Source organism: Artemia franciscana, chromosome 13, assembly GCF_032884065.1.
Source record: "Artemia franciscana chromosome 13, ASM3288406v1, whole genome shotgun sequence".
Lineage (NCBI taxonomy): Eukaryota > Metazoa > Arthropoda > Branchiopoda > Anostraca > Artemiidae > Artemia > Artemia franciscana.
The window spans coordinates 12,658,676-12,683,384 of record NC_088875.1 but is presented as its reverse complement, the minus strand read 5'-3'; the positions used below and the strand labels follow the sequence as shown (position 1 = coordinate 12,683,384).

Genomic DNA, 24,709 nt, shown 5'->3' with positions numbered 1-24,709 from the left:
TTTTCCATTGATGCTAATGTATCACTATATCAATTTTAGCTATGTAACCGATCTTTCTATTTTTGCAGTGGCAAAGAGGAACTAGTCCCACTAGAAAATTTGGAAGTAGGCATGTAAAAAGTTTCAAAGCTGCCAAAAAATTCCAAAGAATTCCAAAAGCTGTTGACACTTTAGCTGAAAAACTTGAGTTTTGACAGCTTAGCTTTGAGTAAAAATAATTTTTATACGTAAATTTTACAGAACAGTTATAAATAAAACTTAGTATAGCTTACAGTTAGAAATAACATTAGTTTTCTGAATTACAATTTAGACTATTAACTAATTCAATGGCAAGCCATATACTAGCCATAAATATCCTACTCCATAATTTTATATCTACCATTTTATCAAAAGTACTGGATCATGTTTACTCTAAAACTGCTAGTGGAGTATAGTATTCAAAGTCTGAAGTATCCTGTATATAGCTTACTGATATAGATTAGTTACTGATATAGTTTATAGTTACTGATATAGTTTACTGATGTTACTTCATGGATGGAGTTGTACGCTTCAATGGTATTGGTATCATAAAAATAATATATACCCAACTGCATGCTTGATACTCATTGATCAGTATACTACAACTATAAAAAATGTCATTTGATTTTCTGGAAGAATATTGATTGACAGCCTTGTAATCACATGTATTATGAAGCTATGATATTATTTTTGCCCTAACCTAATCCCCTAAATAAACAGAGAATTGCTGCTACATTGTAGTTTGTTTTAGGCTACTAATCTTCCACGTTCCAGCTTTCCCCTTTCCTGCTTTAACTGTATGTACACCTTGATAACTACCAGCCCTTTTAAGATTCTTTCGACTAACGAATAACCAGTTTAGAAAGAATTTGGCTATTTGTGCGAAATTGGGACAAATATTCACTTTCACATGAAGAGAAGTAGAAAAAGTACAAACTTATCCACAAGGACGAATGATAACAACGACTTAAAAGTAAATGTTCACATGACAACATTGAAACTCAATGAGCTTTTAGTTGGAACAGGTTTTAAAAAGCAGCAGCGTGAGAAGAGATACATATTTTCTTCCAGAAGAGAAGAGATACATGTATCTCATGTGAAGAGATATTCCAGAAGAGATACATCACATGGTAAAAAAAGGAATATCAAAAACGAAAACACTTCTTTTTGTTTTGCAGTTGCTCTTTTTCAGAGTTTTGGTTCCTGTTGGATCGAGCTACTTACAGTTCATTACCATGAACTGTTCGATCAATCTTCACTCACACTCACACGCTTCACTCACGCTCACTCACAAAGCGGAAGCGTACGTTACTTCTCTAAATTCGTGCTAAAGTCATTCTGACATACTAATTGAATTCGATACCAATCTCTAGGATTACCAATATCTTTCTCTTGAAGCATCAAAGATCAGGATTACATAATACTTTTAAGGATAATAATGGGCATAATGGTATTCTTAAAGCAGTGTTCAACACATAAGTTGATCCGCTTTGGACTTTTTGGCAGGGTAATCTAGCAAACTTTGCTTATGAGCTGACGATTCTAGAAGCCGGACTATTTTCATCGCGAGATTTTGGAACTCCTTAGGTTGATTTGAGTTGGTATAGTTAGTTCCAAGTGAAACATTGTGATTGGATTAGTGTTGGTGCAGTTTAAACACTGTGTCCAAAGTTCAGTCTCTTTGTCAAAAATTAGAAACTAAAACTGCTCCTATAAAAGTCTGAAGTCTTGTCGTTGTTTTGCCACTGTGTGTCAATATCACTATTAGGTTTGATTATTTCTAATAGAGAGCTTGATGGTGATGTTCCTTTGTTGTGAAGCTTTTGCGGAAGACCTTTTATCATTCTTATAGCTAGCTGGCTGATTCTACGGTCGCTGCAGTATTTAAGATTTATATATTATGCCCAAAACCTAGAGTAAAAGAAAATCAGACTCGAACTAAATTGCAAAAAATAAAAGAAAAAGGTATCATCTTAAAGGGTAAAACGACGTTTGTATCTTGAAAGAGCATAAAAAAGTCTCGAGTTGTATGTTCATCTAATTTATAGCTCGACAATGAAAATATCTCCAAATTTGTTAAGAAATCCTTTCCCCTTTCTCTGCTTTAATTTTATAGTGGTCATATAAAATATCCCTTTTTCGTTTTAGAATAATTTTTCAATCTAACTCTCTTGTATTCTCAGACCTTTAAAAATTGAACGGAATAGCAAAAGAAAACTATATTAAAACTCGGAATCTAGCTGTCTAAAATAACCCTCTTTGCATCGATGCTCAGAATTACACTGAACATAAACATGCTCAAATGAAATTCTGTACCAGGAGTCACAAGATAATTTTTGATGGAATTGTATAATCTTATAAACATTATGCTTTTGCCAGCAATTCAAAGATCTATGTCTGGTTTTGGAAATGTAGTAAATAATTGAGACAAAACTTTGCAAAGTAGTGAAAAGACTATGTCACGTTAAGTGAAAGTGATAGTTAATAGGGGTGGATAGTTACTGTGAAAAATCACTAGGGGTGGTAACTCTGAACGAAATGGGATTTTTTTGGAAAACGATTTTTTCGAGAAGACAGAGATTTTTTAGGAAATCCCTAAAAATTTTGAAATAGTGGAAACACTGGTATTTTCAGAAAAAAAAATATGCCAATAAATTTTACTAGGCCATGAAAACTGCCAAGTAGCATTGCTACTACCCCACTACCCCACTTTTTGCACAGTTGTTTGGAAGTAATGATTTACATCATTGTCCTGTAATAAGACCTGACAAAAAAATATGTTTTATATTCTTTTTATTGAAAGTTTTTAGTTTCCAATAGAAACAAAAATTGTAAATTATTGTAAATATTTAATTTAAATAGATATTTATTTGTAAAAATAGATATTTGGAATCAAATATAGTGTGCAAGTTAAAGTGTGATTTTGGTTTCCTAGATTTCAATCTTTTAATGAAAATTCAGTGCAAAATATTACAACCTATATAATAAAAGAGGACACGAATGCTCACTTGCAAAACATCCTAAGGCTCACCAAGTTTTTGATTCTTTGGTTAAGTTAAAATTTCATATGGACAATTCACGTAATTTATAAAAAGTGGGGCAATTTGAATCTGCTCCAGTGTTAAAATATAGATTTAGTTTCTACTTTTGACGTACGTATCACAAATAACATAATATTCTTACAAGATTGTGTTTCAAAAGCCGAAATAATGAAACTAGAGCACATGTTTTACTCGTCTGTAATGTAATAAATTCTCAAAAATCAGGGCTTAGAATTTTCTAATTTTGGTTCCAGTTTCTCCATGCAGAAAAAAAAAGAATAGACATATCTGCGCATTGGAAGCGATGAAATATGACTGTCTTTGAGTTTCTTGTAAAGCCCCTCCCCTTCTCCCTATGAAAATAGATTGAATTTAACTTAAGCTATTGATTTGGCCAATTACATATTAATTTTCTTAGTATAAAGCCGTCCTAACCGAGTCGTTTGCCCGCTAGACTCTGAATCCTTTGTCTGTGAGGACAAGGGTTCTGGTCCTGGTGTCGCTGGTTATTTGGTTTGTAACGGGGGTTAGTGGCATGAATCTGTATATAGCTAAATTGGACCCTGCTGAACGGAGGTCTCCGTTTCTCCTGAAACGGAGATCAGCACCACGGGTAGGGACTTTAAAATCCAGTGCCGTATTCTTTAATTCATTAATAACTAACATATTAATTTTTGGTCTAGAGGAACGCTATTTCTCAATATTTTATTTTAAAATGTCGCAATATATCTCTTGTGTTGCGTTTCTTCTTTTCTTTCTTAGTATATTTGCCGATTATTGGACTTGGAAATCTTGCTGTGTAAGTACTGCTGTAACAATTTGTCATTTTTCAGTTGGTATTGGAAGAGCTATAATGTTTCCATGGAAAGGTCAAGTGCATGACTTGTATACTGCTTTCACTGGGCTCTATATATGCTGGCTGTCAATTCGGTTTGGAACTCTTGTATATCAGTGGATACCTGAGGGGCGACAAGCAATGCTTAAACGCTTTAAACTATGGGTGAAAATTGTGAGTAATTTTTTGAAGATACTATTGTACGTGGCTTCATCGGGGTTCAAGATGGGGTTCAGTTGACGATTATTTTTCCACACTTTAGAGAACTTATCTTAGTAAATTGCCCTTACTGTGCTAGTAGAGTAACAGACTCTTACGATTTGATTACGAATGTTATTTTTCAGCGAAAATTGATTGCGATCCCACTATAATATGAAGGGGCTGTAGCCCTCTCAATCACCTGCATTTTACAATAAATTTGATTAATGGTTTACTTTTGCATTTTGAGAGCAACATATATAGCCAGCGCCTGATTACGGCTTGTTTACCGATTACTTTTACCGATTATTTACCGATTTACCTATTCTTATTTATCAATTACCTTTCAAAATATTTGAACTGGAATTCTTTTTGGGCGAGTGCAAATGAGTAAGTTCTTTCCAACTTAAAGTATTGTAATGATATTTATATATATTTATTTTTTTTTCATCACACTGCCCTTGTGGGAGGGGCAAAACTTTGTATAAAGAATGGTAAATAAAAACTTTTTTTGTATTTTCATTGTATAATGGCTTTTTTAACATTTTATGGAAAAAATGAGAAAAGACTGCCCCCTAGATATTTAAAGACGTATAATCTCCCCTCCCTCTCTACATTTTCGTAAGTTAGCGCCACTGGCTGACCAGTGTCGACTAGTAAAACTTAATAAAAAAAATATGCTCATATTCATGAATTTAAATATATATTTTGAAGGTATATAAGCTCTAATAAATATACCCGTTTTGAATAAAAGGGAGGTTTATTTCAAAATATAATTTTATGGTTGGGAAATCCATTAACCTTACTTCATAATACGTAATTGACACAGAAATTAATTTGCTTTGTTTAGGTTAGTTGGAAATGATTAAGATTATTATAAAATATTAGATTTATTATTAAAAAATTATTAAAAATCATCTGAGTGTTACAATGAATATTAAAAAAAAACGAAATAACGAGCAAAACAAAAAATACTATAATAATACTGATTTACGGCTTTATTAAAATGGAGGCACACAGCTTCACTCCCGTTTTTTCATTTGCATAGTTATCTACTTGTACTCCAGCTGAGCTAGCTTTTTCTGTCTAACCTGGTATCTGAACAAAGCTTTTGAATTAGGGTCTCTCTGATGGCTTTTCTTTGGCCAGTTTTTAGACGAACTTCAGCATATTGAAGTTTCTATCTTTACTTTTTGCCAACTCTATGTCAACTTCGGTGAATAAACTCCATCTGCTTTTGAGGAGTTGATATAAATCTTTTACTTCTGAAATTATTTGTCGTCAAATTACCGAAGATGTTCATATTTTGTTTTTATCTGCTATATCCCTTTTATTTTTTCACAGGTGCAAATCTTGAATGTGTACGAAAATGTTTGTTGCAGAAACCACCGATTCAAAGAGTATGGGTAACTTGTAAGAGCGGAAACTGGCGCTACTGTTGACAAAAATACCATCAACGCTATCTAGCATTTGGTAACGCTTGGCATTTTTCCATCTTTGTAATCGTTTTTCTGTCAGGAATTGAGATTAGACACTAATTATTACACACTTTTAACAACTGCAGAAATTAAATTAATTATTCTTGTTATTACGCTGAAACAAATGTTAAGTGTCGCCAAATGCTAAATGATGTTGATGGTTTCTTGTCGACACTAGCGCCAGTTTCCACTATTTTAAGTGACCCATACTCTTTGCATTGGTCCTCAATGATAGTCATTTACTCCGAAATACATTGCTTGGCTTTTCCGCTTTCCCGTGCAACTTATATTGTCAAATAACACTTTTTGAGTTAATATTGACGAGCTATGGAAATTTTTCTTCTAACAAATGTATTCAGTTCGAGGAATTACAAACTTTTATAACAAATTTGTCCGTTTAAAATCAAACGTGCTCTCTGTAAAACAGGTTTTGAGTTAAAGACACCGTGCATGTCTCATTTTATCGTATACGTCGGTAAAATCCATAGATGTTGTTTTATTTATATTTGTTAGAGAAGATTTGGTGCCATTGCTCATTTATTTCCCGGGGGGGCATACAAGTGACAAGGTTCGATCCATTTAATTGCTTGAAAAGATAGCTCGTTCCATAAAAACCACGAAACCAAATTTATATTAATTTTTTTCTATTGTAAGTAGTAATAAACTTTTAGTCATATTTCATCATTGTGATAAACAGAGATATATATTTTTTTTACTCTTGAGTAATTCTATATAAAAGAAGAAGCTCTACCAGACAGGGGGCTTAAACCCTCTCCCTTGCCCTCTTGGAAGACTAAACATTTTAATGACATTATTTTGCCTTATTATGTAAAAATGGAGCACTTATTGGAAAAAGGTAATAAAAAGATAAAATGTAGAAAAATTAATTAGAAATATTCTTATGTTGTTGGCAAAACCGAAAAGTACGTTAATGGTAGATGCTTAATGGGTTCATTAGAATGCTGATTCATCATTCCTTCGCAGCGTATAAGCAAAAATAAAGAGAAAATCTAAGTGTTACTCCTGCCAGACGATGTTCAATAATTAAAGCAGCGATGTATTTTCGTTTTAGCCTTTCTTCATTTTTTAATTCGCGAAGCTCATTGTTTTGAAAACTGAACTATTCGTAAGCTTTAATATTCGTAAAGCTTTAATCGGCCATAAGACACCAATCATGTCGTTTGTTACCACTTTCTTAGATTTATTTTCTAGTGAATTATTTATAGATATATTTTATAGCTTTTGAAGGGAGAATAAAGAGGGCTTCTTTTTATTTCTTTTTTAGATTGAATTTAGATATCTGCCGAGACGAGAAATTACTATAAGTTTCCTCTCCGTTCAATAATTATGCTAAAAAAAAATGTAATTTATTTTAATTCTGGTAGGCGGGTCCAACGCCAGTGAAGGAAACAAGAGAACTATTACGCAATTATATAAATAAATGTTGTTGTTTTTCAGGGTACGAAATCATTTGTTGCGTTCTTTCTCCTAGTTGGAGTAGTTCCATTTCTACTCGGTTTGACTCTGGATCTTGTGTTGATCGTCCCACTTCGTATTCCTCTTCATCAAACCCCTATCTATTTTCTGACTCAAGATTGGTGTCTGGGTGTGCTTTATACAAAAATTATTTGTGCTGTCACCATGATGTCACCAGATTGGTGGTTGCGACATGCCTTGGAACAGGTAAGTAGTGAAAATAGGAAGAATTAATTAAACTTAAAAATTAACATATCACAAGATCATTAATCCCAAGACAAGGTTTTTGAACTTTGGACGAAAGAAAAAAATGGCCTCTTTTTTGGAATTGCCTGAATAGACTATGTTGCCATTATCTGAATTATGTCCCCAAATTGGGGGTAGTCCCAAAGTGTCCCCAACTATAATAAGATAAGTGCCTCCATTGTAAATCATTTAGATTTACAATGACATGCAGTCATTTTTTTCTGTGTTCATCAAACTAAATCTAAAAGTCATAAACTAAAAATGTCTAAATCTAACTAAAACTAGTCTTATTTTAACTACTTGTGTTTGCTTATGTGGAGTAGACCCAGTCCTTGTGCAACTTCTACCGATACAATTTCACTGTGTGATTTCCATTTTACTTGCAATCTGAAAACCAAGATACCTTAGATCAAATATCTGCTTAATCTTCATAACATAAAAATTAATTAAGCGGGATCAATTAATTATTAATAACCCTGTAAAAATCTTGTAATTAGTTTTACTCGTGTTCTCTGCTAAGCAACGAGGAGTATTAAAATCATACATGCTGTATATCACTTTATTTGTGTTTTGAAACAAGCTCAATCAGCTTTTCCAGCAACCTTTTAAGATTTATATCTCTCTGTTACCCCTAGGTTGAATCTGATATTTGAAACTTCTGAAATAGTGGCCAAAAATTAATACCCATTCACAATAAGCTTTTATTAATGCCGAGATTTAGCTGGTCCTAATTTGAGCCAGCCAGATCTTCATATGATTTTCGGATTGGCTGAAAAATACCCATTTGCTCAGATGAGTGCTGTATAAATTATTTTATTAGTAAAGTCTCATCCTTAATAGACTTTTATGTTATTTATACTGATGCTATTTGTAGTTGAAATAATGTGTGTTTGTAATATTGTTTTTAAGAGCGGTTTGGCTATCCGTAAAAAGGTAGAAGCTGAAATTTGCCAGGGAAGCTGGCTTTATCGTGTGCCTCATCCTGATTGTTTGGTGGTTTAAATAGGTTGAGGAGCGAGCAATCTGAAATATATATATATATATATATATATATATATATATATATATATATATATATATATATATATATATATATATATATATATCAAATATGTTGTAAGCTATTAAAACTTTGTAAAACTATTCTCTATGGTTTAAAAAAAAATTCTAGCCGAAACGGTACATTTCTTACTTACCAGTTGCCTGGCTAGCTGCCAAATGTAAGCTATACGAGTTTTCTAAAAAGAAAGAAGATGATTACAGAATACAGAGGTGTTCAACATAGTTGTAATAACAACATTGTGTAAATAAGCCCGTTTTATTCTTGTATTTTTCACTGGTATATATTGGTAAATTTTTTAGCATATATATCCTAGATCCCTTTTAGCATCTAGATTTGTTGAAATATTTTATTTTCTGTTACATATGATGTTATAAAATTTGTAACCTTAGCAAACCCTAAAAAGGTTAAACTGAAAATAGAGTTATTATATTTCCAATCAGAAATGTTCAAAATACATATGTACATCAATTTTATTTCCACCTTCTCTTTGTCTCTCTCTTTTTCTTTGACCCCTCCTTCTTTCTCGGTCTCTTCCCCTTACTCACGCCCCTTCCCCTTTTAAGGATTGCTCTGCATTAATTGTTGATCAGCCTTGTTCTTTTCAGATGTACCAGAACGGCCTAAGAAACCTGGATATAAATTTCGTCGTCTTCAAGCTTGCTGGACCGGCCATTTTTTGGTTAGGACTCACTCTTGCATGTCCTTATGTCATTGGCCACTCTATATTACCTTATTTTAGTAAGTAAATTTACGGTTGTCTAAAATCTAGCGGTGTAGTACACGTCACTGTTAACTTTTTTTTTAAGGAACCAGCTCACACGACTTGATCTCCACTCTCTGAGAAGAAAAGATTCGAGAAATTTTTTTCTCTTCAATAAAGTCTCTAGCTGCTTAGGTACTTGTTAATTAAACGAAACACTCAAGAATTCCACTTAGGTTAGCTCTCAGAAAACCAGTTTCATTGCCACAAAGACAAGTGAATGGTGATAAAATGTATTGGACTTGTATAATTTGGGCTATATATATGCACATTAGGTAGGTTAAGTTTAGACTATGTTAAGTTAGGGGCGCTTTCCAAATGCTTTACCGACACCCCCACCCTAATGTGCAAATATATTGCCCAAAATATGTTATTGTATAAACTAAAGGTTATATTTCATTAGGATTAGCCTAACTTCTCTTTTTGGATGTGTTTCGTTTAATTATTAGCTACCTCACTGTTTCCTCATATATATCCTCACTGTTATCCCTATAATTTGTATCTGATATTTCTGCAGTAACAATAGCGTCAGTTTAGGCTATAAATGTACAAGTTTAACTATAAATTAATATATTTAACTAGTTGAAATAATAACATAGTTAAAATGGTTAACTTTAAGTTTAGCTGTAAATAGTTAGTTAAGCTTTTAATATGGCTTATATAAATAGTTAGCTTATATAAAGTAGTTGGCTTATATATATAGCTTATATAAATAGTTAGTTTCTTTTGATTTACAGACGGGCTCTGCAAATGGAATCTTCATTTGAGTCAGTTACAATCAAAACGCCATGGTCATTTTAATGTTAAATAAGTTAACTTTTTCTAACATAGTTGCAAAGGGGTATAGGAATTAAGTTGTAAAATTTTCTTTAACCTATGACATTTCGACTTTTAAATAGGAAGTAGGTGTTGAAACTCATACACTCTCTTGATTTATTTTCATTTTTTGTCTTGTTATTTGCTAATTGTGTTTGTTATTCACATTTTGTGCTCTAGTTTTAACTTTGTTGCATATTGTGATTCATGGAAAATGACTTGGATGATTCCTTAATTAAAAAAAAAAAAAAAAAAAAAGTCTTAACAATTATACCGGCCATAAAATATTAATAAACCGTAAATATTATACCGGCCGTAAAATATGATCACGATTGCAGCGAAAGAGCCACGTAAAGAGTGAGTACGGCCCATAGTAACCAAAGAATAAAAAATGCATTTAAAAAAACTGGCTAGCGAGAAAATTTTTCATTTATAGCTGATTCAGGAATGGTAACTATTATCTTGATTAGTCTCTATTTTAAAATAGGTTCTTGAAAACGAATGTACGGGAATTTTTAAAAGTAGATTTTGACGCCTCATACATGGCTTCAAATCGGAACAAAAAGTGCACTATAGGAATTGCCATGGCCAAAAACCCTGTGCAGGAAACTTACAGCCCCCCAGCTTGAACACCAAGAAAAATTACTTTTTGTCCGTGCGTAGTACTGATGAATCCTCTTTTTACCTTTTATATTGAAAACAGGATTTATAAATTGAAAGCAGCAAAAACTAAGCATGATTCCTAACTATAACAGCTGCAAGTGATAGAAATTTAACATTAATTTTATAAACAAGCATAAATTTAAGCAACGACACCATACCGCGTTAATCAGCCGCCAGTCAAAAATTTTGCTGAATTTATTTATTTTTGTTGTAGCCATTTCTGTGACAACAAAAAAAAAAAAATATTATTCTCGTTCAAAAAAGGGAAAAAGGAGAAGTAGACTTACTCTTACGGCTTTGAACCAACTATGTGTTGTTTTCTTTCTCTGTTTTTTTTGTTTTTTTTTTTTTTTTTTTTTCAATGTTTGTGTTCGTTGCTATTACATTTAGGTCAAGGGATGTTTAGGTTGCTGAGTTTTTTTTTTTTTTTTTTTTTTTTTTTTTTTTTTTTTTTTTTTTTTTTTTTTTTTTTTTTTTTTTTTTTTTTTTTTTCTCAAGCTACAAACCCATTAGGACCATTTAGGGGGTGACGATGTAAGGTGTTGCCTTGCACAGTATAAATTTTGTACGTTTATGTTTGCTTCGTGTTGCACAGCATAAATGTTACAGAAGTGATAAAAGCTGGAGAATGTTTTTCAGATTTTTGGGCTCTAAATATCATGATAAGGACTTCGAAATTCAAGGGCGTAGAGGAGGCCAAATAAACAAGGATATGGCCTCTATAAACTTTTTCCTATTTTTCTTCTGACCACTTTGTTTTGAAGGGCTGGTCACTGAAACTTAGAAAGGGCTCGCTCGAAGGGAAAATGAAAGTTCTAGTGCCTTTTTTTAAGAAAAAAATTGATTGAAATTAGAGTAAGGTGAAATTTTTGTCAGAAAGTTTCATTTTTTTTGGTATACGAGAACAGTTTTCTCGGGTCTCCAAGATGCGGCTAAAGCAAGTTCGTTTTTAAAGTGGGAAAAACTCCGATACCTCTTAATATCTTGAGAATCAAATAAGATAAAGGAAATAGCTTCGACCGATCGATAAAGCTTGTTGTAGGGCTTAGCTTTAAACCCCACAGGTTTAGCTTTTATAAAGCCTGCTGTGAGGTTTTAGCCTGCTGTGGGGTTTAAACATAAGTAATGGAAAGTGTAACGATGTATTTTGAATCGTCAAAGCGAAATTGACATTGGAATTTTTCAGCTCTTTGATTTATTTCTGTCTGAGGTAGCTTAAATTGCTAGAGGAAAACTCAACGCTTTATTAGCTTGTCTTTTAATGTTACTTGGTTTTTCTTATTATCCTTATTTATTTTATTTTCTCTATTCTATCCTTTTTCTATACCTGTTAAAAAATATTTTTTTTTTTAGTTTTGAATGAGGATGTCCTTGGCCTGATTCATCGAAGAATGTACCCTTTCTGTTTTTCTGTGATTGCTATTGCCAATATTATGTATTGGCAGATAACACAGTTTAAGAGGCTGTATGAACACATCCGCAACGACAGGTAAAAATCTTTTTTTATGATTTTTTGGAAGTTTAATTGAAAATTCATTTTAAACTTTAGCTACTATGAATATAGCAAAGCATTAAATTAATTAGCCATGGATAAAAGAGCGACTAAAAAAATAATAAAAATAAAAATTAATTTTCCTGACCTGAAATTTCATACACAAGAATCAATCAGGTGGAAGTGAAGTTTTAATTTTTTTTTAATTGGTTTATGGCTTAAAATTTTACACAGGATATCCAATCATATTTTAAAAAAGCGGGGCAGTTTGTCTCCAGGTTTTTCTTAAGGAAGGATTATTTTAGTAAAATACGTCACAGATGTGAAACAATGAAATTAAAGCTTTTTGCACGCAATTACAGGGGAGTAATAATCTTTGGCATGACTGACGACCCAATGGTTTCATTCGACTACTCAAGTGTGCATGAATTTTAGAAATGATGTTACTATTTTTAGAGGGTGGCTCTTTGGACCAATCCAACAACAGAAAAATCCCCGTCCCTAATGTACAGTTTACCACAGAAGATATAGTCTTCAAAAGTTTTCTGTAAAGTCTAAATCACGAAAAGATCTGTGATGCCCAGAAGTTTAATTGGTCATTCCTTATGTGCATTTTTATGCCACAGCAGTATATTATTTGTTTTTGAAAGTTTAAGTAGAACAAAAATGTCGTATTAAAAATAAATCCTCCCCCAAACCATGCATAGCAATCCCGGTCGAAGGCAAAGAAAATCTCCAAACCAGCGCTACGCAGACTATTGATCCGTATTGGAATAAGTTTTTGTTTCTAAGGGAGAACATGGTATCAAAAGGGAAGATGAAACTCACGACTATGCAGAGGATTTAAATTTTCTTGATAAAATTGTTGGCAAAAATGAAAGAATTTTTGAGGTTTCGGGAGCTTAGGGTTCAGTTGTAGGTTTGAAAATTGAGGTTAAGAAGACCAATTCGCTTCGACAAGGAATAAACGAGGGTGACGTGAAAATATTCAGTAACGAGAGAACTGATAACGAGAAAACTATTGGATAACCGATAATCGGATAACGAGATTCACTTACATCAGTGTTATTATTAGTAAACATGGTGTATGCGGTGAAGATGTAAAAATAAGATTGCCCATGGAGTAGAGCTTATTTTCGCAGTTGATGAAAGTTTGAACTAAATAGGAAGATCTGCAAACTAAGATTAGAATATTTGAACCCAGAGCAATGGCAGCGGTCAAGTATGGCTCTGAAGCCTGTGCGCTTTGGAAGGCCGAAGCAGATTTGTTGAAATTGGCTCTCCGAAAAAGGGAGATACAAAGGACTTTACCTTCATTAACGATAGTTCTTTGGTATCTTTTTTGGACTGCCTTTATTTTGTCTGATATTTTCCTAGAAAGAATGGAATGTACAGTCGTGGCATCTGATAAATAATCATATCTGTCTATGCATTGCTATGAATGGATTTGTATTATACTTTTGTTCAATCAAACTTGTCCTTGCGTCTAGAGATGAGGCTACCAAAATTTGGCAAAAAATAACTTGTCCTTCCTCATTTTTGGTTGCCAAATAATGAGAAATACTTCTTTTTTTTTTTTTTTTTTTTTTTTTTTTTTTTTTTTTTTTTTTTTTTTTTTTTTTTTTTTTTTTTTTTTCGAGTATCCCTGTGAATTTAGGGTCTGAGTATTGATGGTTGTATATTTGAGAGAAAATGTATATTTTGATTCTTTCTCGATGGTTGGGTTTTCCTTGAATGTTACGGTTGTTTACAAAAAAGCTGGATAAGTCGCCAAATGAAAGTTGAATTTTCCAATTCTATTAATTGGATAAAAAAGAAACAAAAAATCAGTTAAATCTGCAACAAAAATGCTGCCACGAGTGAAAAGCTAGAGTTGATTGGTACTTTAAAAGGATTGGGTATTGATATATAGTGACAAATGATCGAGAGCAATTTTTTTTTCTGTGGTTGGGTTACTGTGACATTGACAATCTTAAGAAATGTCAATTTTTCTAATCCTAAATCCGTAAAACTTCCATATGCGTACCTACTTTTTACAGTAGATCTAAAAGTTGGATTCGTACAATTTATAAATCGTTGGGTATCAAAACATGGAACCCATCACGGTAGGGGGGGAGGGGGGCTGGGAAAGAGGAACACATTTAAAATATATAAAAAGTGGTGAATAATAAATATCCCCATTGAATTCTTGGTAAAAAAAAAATATCCTGATAGTACTAAAATCTGGGCCTTAATCCCGTGAAGCAATTTAGGAACATGCAGACAACATTAATGTTTCTGAACTTAGTATTCTCGGATTTGAAGGAATTTCTAAGGTCAGGATAATTAGAATTGTTATTACATTTCATAACAAGAATAATCCAATACGCCATATACGTAGCATATAATATTCATGCCATATTGGTTTTTGATTTTGGTAATATTTTGCTTGGGGTTTCCCGTTTAGGAAAATTCTTAGCCGCAAAAAAAAATAAAATGGAGCGAATTTGTATGTATGGGCTTGTCTGATTTAGTGATAAGCGTCATTCATTGTTGAGAAATAACCCAAGTAAGCCGAACGGTGCTAATAATAATGAAGTAAAATACCTTTCTAGTTTATTATATATCTTCATTTATAATTTATAATTAAATTATATTGGGATTCATTGGGATTACAATTACTATTTTTACAAGTTGCCAATTTTTTTATAAATAAGGTTCGTTATTGGGAAAAGGGGAAATGTTTGATCTCAATTCTCTAAAAAGTCTAAGAATATTTAGGTAAGACTCCGAGAAAATGTGGAGGGGGTTAAAAACAAAACCAAAACACACTATATGCAGGATGGTTGTCAAAAAGGCGCAACAGTGACATCTAAGGAACCACTAAGGATATTAAGTTGAAACTTTCGAGGCATGTCGAGGGAAATGTTGAAGAGGTATCGGAAAGCCGCTAGCAGTCCACAGTTGTTAGTTGTTCCATTATATTTTATATATCAAAGTATTATTCATTATAAATTACTCTCCAGGAGACAGTAATAGTAATCCAATTAGTAATAGTAATTATAATTAAATTATAAGTATTAAAGTAATAAAGCCAGGTAAAGCAATGTCTGGACACAGGTTCGGACTGTTTATTGATTCAGAAGTAAAGCGGTGGTGTCAATTAAGTGCGGTAGGAGTCCTCTGTCCCTCCCAGTTCCAAAAATTACTAGTATTCTCATTGGAAAATGCATTTTTGGGGTTTTCACTAGAAAAAATAGAAAGAGAAAACTAATGTGCCCCCCCTCCTTTAGTTGTTGAAAAATACATTATTTTGTTTTTCTCCCCCTAAATCTTCGGTAATTGGTGGTACAAAAAGAGAAGAATTCGTGGTCTTTTCCAATCGTCTGCAAAAGTGAGAGCTATAAAGAAGGAGTGAACATGGTGTCTTCTAACTGTCTTACATATGAATTAAGGGGGCCTGGCGTGTTTCTTCGTAAAAATTTTGTTCCTTTCGGGGGGGATACGCCTAGCAGTCAATTAAGAAAGGCGAAAACTGCTTTGCGCAATTTGTGTATCCTGTTTCTAATGTATTGATACTGTTTGTATACACAAACAGAAAAACTTATATTTCCTAAGATTGTCAGTGTCACAGTAACACAACCACAGAAAAAAAATTGCTCCGATCATTGTCACTAGACATCAACACCCAATCCTTTTTAAGTACCTATTAACTCTAGCTTTTCACTTGTGGCAGTGAATGTTATGATTCGTAACCAAAACTAGAATGAATCAAATATTTGCTTATGAGGGCTTACCAAACTATTGGGCATATAAAATTTGACATAGCAACATCAAGTACAGTTATTTAGCTACAAAAATTAATGTTTAACCGATTTTTTATGATTTAGAAGTCTCACTAAAAGAATGTTTCTATGAATAATGTCAAGAAATTTCCCCAAGATGAAAACTGGGTTCTTATATGAGTTAAATATTGCTTACGCAGTCGAGTTTCACCTCCACCAGTTTTTACCCGTTTTTATGCTTCTACCCGTTGTTACATTTACCTGTTATTGCTATTTTGAATTTTTAAGCCTTTATAAAGAATATATGCTACAACATGTTTGCCAGAAAGACATGTCAAATAAAACTAGACACTTCTACCCTTTGTTATATATTTAATTTTTGTTGCTATGTCAAATTTTTAGTCTTTGAAAAGAACATATGCCAGAAAGATATGCCCAATAGTTTGGCATGCCCTCATGAGCAAATATTCAATTCATTCTAGTTTTGGTTAAGAATCGCAACATTAGTTTCTCCAGCTGGAAAGAGTGAGTCTAAAATAAATAAGTTTTTATTTACCACCAGCTAAAAATGTACTGTTGCTACTTTTTAAAAATATATATTTAAAATACCTATCTAAAATAAGATGCCTACCTTCTTTTGATAGGGATATTTAACGAAGAAGTTTGGTCGATATTGCTCGACAGAATTGGCGCTCTTTCTGAACTTAGCTTTACAAATCTTTTTATTGTCTTGTTGAATTTTTAGTGTAATAAATAACCAATTCATTGTTTATTTAGGTATCTTGTTGGACGACGCTTAGTAAATTACCATCGTCCTGAAAGAAAGAGATCGTCCTCCATAGTAGTGGCATTTTAATCTAAAGTCGATTTTAATTCTTCCAGTGGATTCTTATATATCATATAGCCCAAGCGGACTGTAGAAGGGTTGTTGAAAAGACAAATCTAAAGATATATTTGGGATTTTATAATTCCCCTCTATAGTTATGTGAATATTTTTATTTTATTTTTTTCTGTCGTAATAAAAGATGTAAATATCGCCATCTATTTGGCAGTATAACACGAATATACACGTTGGATATATTTTTGATGCTATCTTTTCATGTCTAAAGCAGAGATTGTTCAACAGGCATACCTTAGGACCTTTGAAAAGATTACGTACAACATCTTACCTGGTAGAATATCAGATAAAAGGCCAGATAGACTCCGGGGTTTTTCAAACAGGAAATGGCCATAAAACAACTCACCATGAGTACGTCAGTTTCTTCATAGGCTAACGCTCTTTTTTGTTTTCTTTTTTTTATGCCAACTTAGCTCAGGTTAAAAGGTTGTCTCAAAACATAGGGAGGTTTTCTAAAATAAGATTTGTAGAGAATTAATTACTGTACTAAATACTAATAATATACATAGTTACTATAATTAGTAACCATGCCATATTACATTAGTTATTGTAGGTTTTCAGCTTTTCTAATCTCGTTGAATATACAACTTCATAGTTTACCTTCAAGTCATCAAAAGTCATCTTATAGATCGAAAAGCTAAAAAACTTAAGAATGGGATGGTTCCTGGTAGAGTCCGCATTTCAGCTGAATTGACCAAGTTTAGCCTGCGTCGAACCCTGGACTTCCGGCTATCCTTCTTCTCGCTCCTCTGGCAGACCGCAAAGTTCCCCAAAGACTGGAGAACGGGAACCTTTGTCAAACTCTTCAAGAAAGGAGACGCGAAAGAATATGGCAACTATAGAGGAATCAATCTTCTCTCGATCCCTGCGAAACTCTTCACGATGATAATATTAGGAAGACTCCAAGCTGTCTTTGATCCTCACTTACGTGAAGAACAGCATGGATTTCGACCAAAACGATCTTGTGCCGACCTTATTTTTACTATGCGAACCATGCTGGAAGAATATAACGGATGGAGACAGAGCTTGTATATACTCTTCGTGGACTTTGAAAAGGTGCTTGATTCAGTAGATCGAATGTGTACGCTTAAAACCTTAAAGATGTCCTACTTCTGTTTCTCCCTTCAAAATAGTCATATTCTCATATATGTTTGTTGGATAAATTGTACTATTTCAGCTGCAAACTTGGAATTTCACATATAAAATTTTGAAGCAAGTATAGTTAGTCTTAAACTACTTGCAATAATGTTCAAATTAAGAAATTTCTAGTAACAGGTGCTTCATAAGTTACTCTGTGCCTTGAAGACTTCTAAAACTTGGAATTTCACATATAAAATTTTGAAGCAAGTAGAGTTCTCTTCGAGTTTGTAGTTGGAGAGACCGTTTCAGCAACGACAAGATCTGTACCCGCACAGGCCAGCCAGATATCGCAACCGTCGTACGACAACATCGATACCTTGGACACATCCTCAGCATGCCAGATCGCAGACTTCCAAAAATGCTCCTCTACTTGCAATCGGAAGGCATCCGTCGCCGAGGAAGGCCAAAGAACAAGCTCCGTAGGACGTATGAACGTGACAAAAGAGCCCTCCAGACGACTCTCATTCCATAGTGGGAAAACATATACGCAGCGACTCACAGGAGGGAAGATTGGAGGCTACTCACCAACGCTTTTGTCTCTGGAGGAACTAAGGTCTAAGGTAGGGTATTCACTCCATTTTAATTTTTATAAAGATTGATCTAAAGTTACCGGACGCATTGGCACTAAACTGGAAAAACAAGCTATATATAAAAAATAGAAGGAAGCACCCGATCGTGTGACGGCAAAAATCAAATTAATTTCTTCATACTGTTTAAGGATTCAACCCACCTGACTGACCTTAATTCAAACAGTAGGCTGTATGACAAATGTGGTTCAATCCCACTTTCTAGGGCTATAATGAAAGGAGGGTTGAGATGGATAGGGCACGATTCTGCAAATAAAGGATGACAGGTTGTCTAGGATTGTCCTTTTCAGCCAATCTTCTAGGGCTAAAAGGAAATCAGGTCGTCGGTGGTTGGGCTGGTAGGATGTCATAAAGAAAGATTTAAAGGAAATGAGAATTTTCTGGTAGGTTATGAAAGAGGGCATCTTTAAATAGATGGGACGGAGGAGGATCGTGTGTAGCTGCGTTGGCCTAAGGCGGGTTGTTGCTGCGGTGAGTTGTTAATAGTAATATTATCCCTAATATAAACAAAATTCTGAGAATTAATTTAACCCTTCACATAAGCAATGCAAGTGGTGAAAGTTCATTTTCAGTTATGGTCTGCATATTTTTAAAAAAATCTACATTAGATCAGCAAGATCAAATGGTTTATCACTACTTTATATAGAAAAAGAGCTATTAAATAGCCCTATGAATTGCGGCAAACTGATTGACGAGCTTACATAATTAAGAGTTAGAAAAAAGGCAAAATAACTGATCAATTTGGGTGTATTTTTTAAGTATTATTGTTTATTCAAATTAATTGCGTTTATGTTTGTTTGTTTTAATAAATCATGTTTATTTTTTTACATGTATATTATTTTTGTTTTAATAAATCATGTTTATTTTTACATTACATTATTTTTCTTTTTTCTTGTAATCTGATAATTTAGTAGAGTTACATAGTACACGGTTTCTCTTTTATGTTCCCTTTTTTTCGAACATGGGAAATTAAACAAGGCTTCCCATTTTACCATAATAGTACTTCACCATTTTAATATAATTGAATGCTTTAAATTTTAGCAGCAAACGCAAGCTTTTGTAAATGTCATTTAATGCTCAATTCTATTTTTAGACACTTTCAGCAATAGTTTAAGAATTTTACTTATGTTGGAAAATATTATAATTCGATCTATCTCAGTTAGCGTTCTTGATAGGTCTTGTGTAACCTCCAAAGTAAAGATTTTTTTCTGTTTCAGTGTTAATCGCTATGAAACTGAGCTAAGAAATTAAAAAAAGTTTTCATTGACGTTTGATTTTTGAAGGCTACTGACTGAAGCTTAGTCATTTTTAATACCGAATTGCAGTCACATTAATGGATGCTAGGTAGCTTAAGATAATTTTCAAGTTTTAAAACACAGTAGATTGGGCTTCTTCTAATGTAAATTTCAAAAGTTTTCGAGAATCGGCAGAAATCTCTATTATGAGTAATGTTTTCGCTCATTTAGTGATTTTATTCAAAATTTTAGGATTTCACCACTTACGTCTTGGCCCCATTCGCAACAAGTTCAAAAAACATACTATCAAGGTAGAATTTTATTGTAATTAGGACTTAGCTGTGTAGCAATTATTATATCCCATGTAGCCTACTTATTATTAAATGTCCCTCATGAAAGCCCCTTGGTTTTGCCTAACCTCTCAGCTACAGACATAGGCTAAGTATTGGTTTAAAATCATTAGTATGCATACACTACTTCCCCAATTGTCCTAATCTTTGTCATTATACAGCCTATATAGGCTTACATATAGTTGGGACTAGACTAGTTGGAATTAGTTGACTTAAATCTCAGAAATTTCTGGTTTTCAGGAGGCTAGCCTAGTTGAATTTAGACAAAATGGTAGGCCTTGGCTAAGTTATCTCTGGTAAAATTTTATTTGAGTGACTTCTTGCTATCTCAGAAAGGGGTTAGGTTAGGAAAATGAAACTTTCAGGGATGGGTCTACAGGTTAAACTATGTCCCAGGAAGGTATTTTGAAGTACCTATCTCCACTCCTTCTCCCTCTAGAGGGCTCTAACCTTTGATGACCTTCAAAATAGATCTTTTGCTTGAATGAAGTACAAAAAAAAATTGTTTTCAGCTTCACAACTTTGCTCAATCCCAATTTATAAAGTTTTAAAGATAGGCTATGCAAATAGGCTACATTTCCTAAATTTTGAAAGAAAAAAAAACATTGATATGGCTCAGAATTCTACTCAAATAACAGGAATTGCATTTTCAGAACTAAAGGCAGAGAAAAGCAACCGGTAATTGAAAATTAAGGTTAAATGTTGTTTTGTCAAAATTTCAATAGATATAGAACCTGTCATGTAGGTGAATTTCAGGGCTCTCAAGAGAGAGAAGGAGTGGAGATGGGTACTTCAAAATAACTTCCTGTGTATACTTTAGCCTGTAGACCCGTCCCTGAAAGTTTTATTTTTCTAACCTAACCCCTTTCTGAGATAGCAAGAAGTCACTCAACTAGAATTTTACTGTTATTTCTTTTTCATTAAGTTTAGCTAGAAAGAAAATGAATACACCCCTTTGATGTCTTTTTTATGCCCTTTCCAAATATAGCCTAATACTCAATTCCAGGGGAAATTCCATTTTGAGTCCTTAACAGGGTTGCAAAAATCTATATTTGCCAACTAGTTGACAAGAAATGTTGCCCCAGCAAAACTTTATTTTCCAACTAGTTTACTAATATTTTACCCCAAGCAACACTTAATTTTGCCAAGTAGCTAGAAACAAACATTGCCCCAGAAGACAATTCGTTTTCAAACTAGGCCTAGTTGACTTCTCCTCAACAACACTTAATTTTGCCAACTAGCTAGAAACAAATATTTTCCCAGAAAACAATGTATTTTCAAACTAGTTGATTAGTAACTTCTCCCCAACCACCCTTGATTTTGCCAACTACCTAGAATCAAACATTACCCCAGAAGACAATTCATTTTCGAACTAGTTGACTAGCATCTTCTCCCCAGCAATATTTTCTTTTTCCAACTAGTCAAAAACAAACTTACCCTATAAACACTTTTGTTAGCCATCTAGTTGGCAAATAACTTTTCAGAATAATTTCTTAACCAACATCATGAAGAGAAAACAGAAGATGTACCATTCCCAGTCCATTGGTCTGACAAAAATTGGCAGTATACACTTTTAGTAAAAGCACTACAGCCAAGGTAAATCAAACCAACTGAATTCAGGAGTAAATAGTCTAGAAGCCATGAAACTGAAAGTCTTCTCCTTCTATAAGTGGGCTTTACAATCTTAAGCAACACTCTACAAGATAGTCTTACCCCAGGTTCACAGAAATGTAATTTTGTGCAAAAATGTGTATTTTTGTGCAACCCACCAAGTTCCATCTCTTGTCCAATGTCCATTTCTGTGTGATGATGTCTCAACACATGCATTGAAATATTTCAACTCATCCATTTAAGTGCTTAGAGGTGGTGAATGGCATTTCAATGGATGTACTGGACTGGATTGGTATGAACAATTTTGCATTTTGGCTGCATCCATTCTGCATGAGCTGATCCACATGAGAAAAAATGGATCTGTATGAACCAGGGTTTAGCTCAAGCACAATATTTTAGCTATCAAATTAACCAGGATATAGATAAATGAAGGGTCCTTGTAGAGTTCCTATGTCTCAAGTTGATTTAGCTCTTTATTAAGACCCAAGCACCTGTAAATATAACAACATAAGCACATAACAAAAACAACACTAAGCTGATAAGCAAGCAATCTCAGCAGGATGCTACAATAATATAAGCACATAATAAAGCAACATGTAGCTACAAGGATGCTACAATAATATAAGCACATAATAAAGCAACTAATAAGCAAGCATGCCCAGCAGGATGCTACATCTTCCTTCTTCTGAGCGTGCTATTGTCTCTATAAGTTTAACCTGGTGGGTTTGATTATTGTTCTACCCGATCTTGTTTGCGTCACTCCGCCTCTGTCCAGGACTGGTTTTGTTTGTTGCTGTGTTACAGCGCTAGTAGGGACATTGACAATATTTCCATTGTGTTCAGGGGGGGGGGGGCTGCCAGGCTGGGTGAGGCTGGACACTCAACCGGGCTGACTTTGGGTACCAACTCAGACGGTTGGGTAAATTCTACATTTTGGTAGTCTTGTTTTGAGTGGATTGCTTTGTCTGAATTCCTATGGGAGAGTCTGACCCTGTTGCGTTGGAGCGTTGATCCGTTGTCAGTAGCAATTGTGTAGGATCGCGGCTGCGGGCACACTTCAACAATGGTTCCTCTCTTCCAAGGACTGCTGGGTGTCATTTGGACACTCACTCTTGACCCTACCTGAATTTTGGGTAAGGATTTAGCAGTCCTGTCGTAGTACTCCTTCTGTCGCACTCTTGATTTCTCTCTGTGTTTCTGAAAGCTTGCTTTGGACACAATGTTCTTCTCTAGGTGCTTCTGCGTGACAGGGAGGACTGATTGCAGCTGTTGGCTCATGAGCAGCTGGGCTGGTGCTGCCATACCGTCTACGGGAGTGTTCCGGTATTCTAGGATACTGATGTATGGGTCCTGTCCACTGATCTTGGACTTGTTCAAGATTCTCTTACAGGTTTGCATGCATTTCTCGACGAGCCCATTTGCTGTGGGGTGATAAGGGCTAGACGTTTGATGTTCAATGCCCCAGTTTTCTGGGAATAGCCTGAATTCGCTGGAACTGAACTGTGGCCTGTTATCAGAAGTGAGAATTGCTGGTATTCCATGGCGAGCAAAGTGTCCTTTGAGTTTTGTGACCACATGAGAAGTGGTGGTGGAGGTTAGGTTGTCCACCTCCAAATAGCGGCTTTAATAGTCGACTGTTATTGCATACTGCTTCCCATTCCATTCAAACAAATCACATCCCACATGCTGCCATGGTAGTGATGGGATCGGCGTGGGAATCATTGGCTCTTTTTGATTGTTTGACATTGTGTGAGTGCTGGCATCACATCTTTGGATAAACTGTTCAATGTCTTTTCTGATACCTGGCCAGTAAATGATCATTCGGGCTCTTTGCTTGGTTTTTTCAGTGCCCAAATGAGCGGAATGTAGTCCCATTAAGACGTTGTCTCGTAGACTGGTAGGAATGACAATTCTTGAACCTTTGAAGATCAGGTCATCATGCGTTGAGAGATCTTGGCGAATACTCCAGTATTGGACTATGGTGTTTGGGCATTGTCTCTTGTTGTCAGGCCATCCCTCCAAGATGACCCTCTTCAGTGCTTGGAGTTCGTGATCTGTTAAGGTCTCCTGTTTGATCTCCTCCAGTCTGCTGCCCGTGGCGGGTATGGATTTTACAAATGAATGTACAAAGATTTCGATCTCTTTGTGTAATTCTTCGTCAATGTCAGGAAGATGTAGTCTTGAGAGTGCATCTGCAACAGGGATTTCTGTACCGGCTCGGTACTTGAAAGTCAAGTCATACGGCTGTATGTACATCATCAGGCGTTGAATCCTTGGTGGTGCTGTATGGAGGGGTTTGATTAGTATAGATTCAAGTGGTCGATGATCCGTGATGACTTGTACTTTCCTTCCGTATAGATAATGGTGGTAATGCCGGCAACCATAGACTATGGCAAAGAGTTCCTTTTCTAGCTGTGAGTAGTTCTGTTCGGATTTACTCAGTGATCTTGATGCGTAAGCAAAGATTTTGCCATTCGCGGATATTTGTGCCCCAAGTCCATGTTTTGAGGCATCAACTTCGAGCTCAAGGGTTGGGCTGGAGCTGTCAAAGAAAGCCAGGTTGGTTACTATGGACTCTTTGAGCTGGTTGAGACATGTAGTGTGGAGCTCTTTCCATTCAAACTCGTTAGCTTTAATCAGATCCCTTAATGGTTGGTTCTGTGTTGCCAGGTTTGGGATGTACCTTGAGAGAAAGTTTAGCATTCCGAGGAGAGTCTGGAGTTCCTCCTTCGATTTTGGAGTAGGCATCTTGTTGATGGCACGGAGTTTCTCGGGGTCTGGTTTGATGCCAGCATTGCTGATGATGTGGCCGAAGTAGCAGACTGACTGGACTGCAATCTGGCACTTTGATCTATTAAATTTTACCCCCTTCTGTCTTGCTCTTTCGAGCACTTCCGCAAGTCTTCTGTTGTGCTCTTCTCGTGTGGCTCCATAGATAAGTAGGTCATCGACAAGTATTTTAAGACCTTTCAGACCTTGAAATATCTCTTCCATCTTCCGCTGGAACTCATCCTGGGCAGATATCAGCCCAAAGGGAT

The 24,709-nt window shown here is 34.7% G+C and overlaps 3 protein-coding genes across 3 annotated transcripts in view; all 3 read left to right on the top strand.

Moving 5' to 3' along the window:
* LOC136034542 (E3 ubiquitin-protein ligase MARCHF6-like) overlaps positions 1–16,894 on the top strand; it is a 289,901-nt gene extending 273,007 nt beyond the window's left edge. Inside the window, exons 3-7 of the mRNA XM_065715771.1 lie at positions 3,893–4,068; positions 7,029–7,253; positions 8,961–9,093; positions 11,948–12,083; positions 16,628–16,894. Of these exons, the coding sequence (XP_065571843.1) occupies positions 3,893–4,068; positions 7,029–7,253; positions 8,961–9,093; positions 11,948–12,083; positions 16,628–16,706 (749 nt within the window). The 3' untranslated portion in view covers positions 16,707–16,894. The remainder of the gene's footprint in view (positions 1–3,892; positions 4,069–7,028; positions 7,254–8,960; positions 9,094–11,947; positions 12,084–16,627) is intronic.
* A 511-nt stretch (positions 16,895–17,405) lies between these two features.
* Positions 17,406–17,951, top strand: LOC136034258 (uncharacterized). Its single transcript, XM_065715399.1, has one exon. It carries the CDS (start codon positions 17,406–17,408, stop codon positions 17,949–17,951), a length of 546 nt encoding a protein of 181 aa, XP_065571471.1.
* A 1,992-nt stretch (positions 17,952–19,943) lies between these two features.
* LOC136034539 (uncharacterized) overlaps positions 19,944–24,709 on the top strand; it is a 72,914-nt gene continuing 68,148 nt past the window's right edge. Inside the window, exon 1 of the mRNA XM_065715768.1 lies at positions 19,944–20,021. The gene's annotated coding sequence lies outside the window, so the exon portion shown is untranslated. The remainder of the gene's footprint in view (positions 20,022–24,709) is intronic.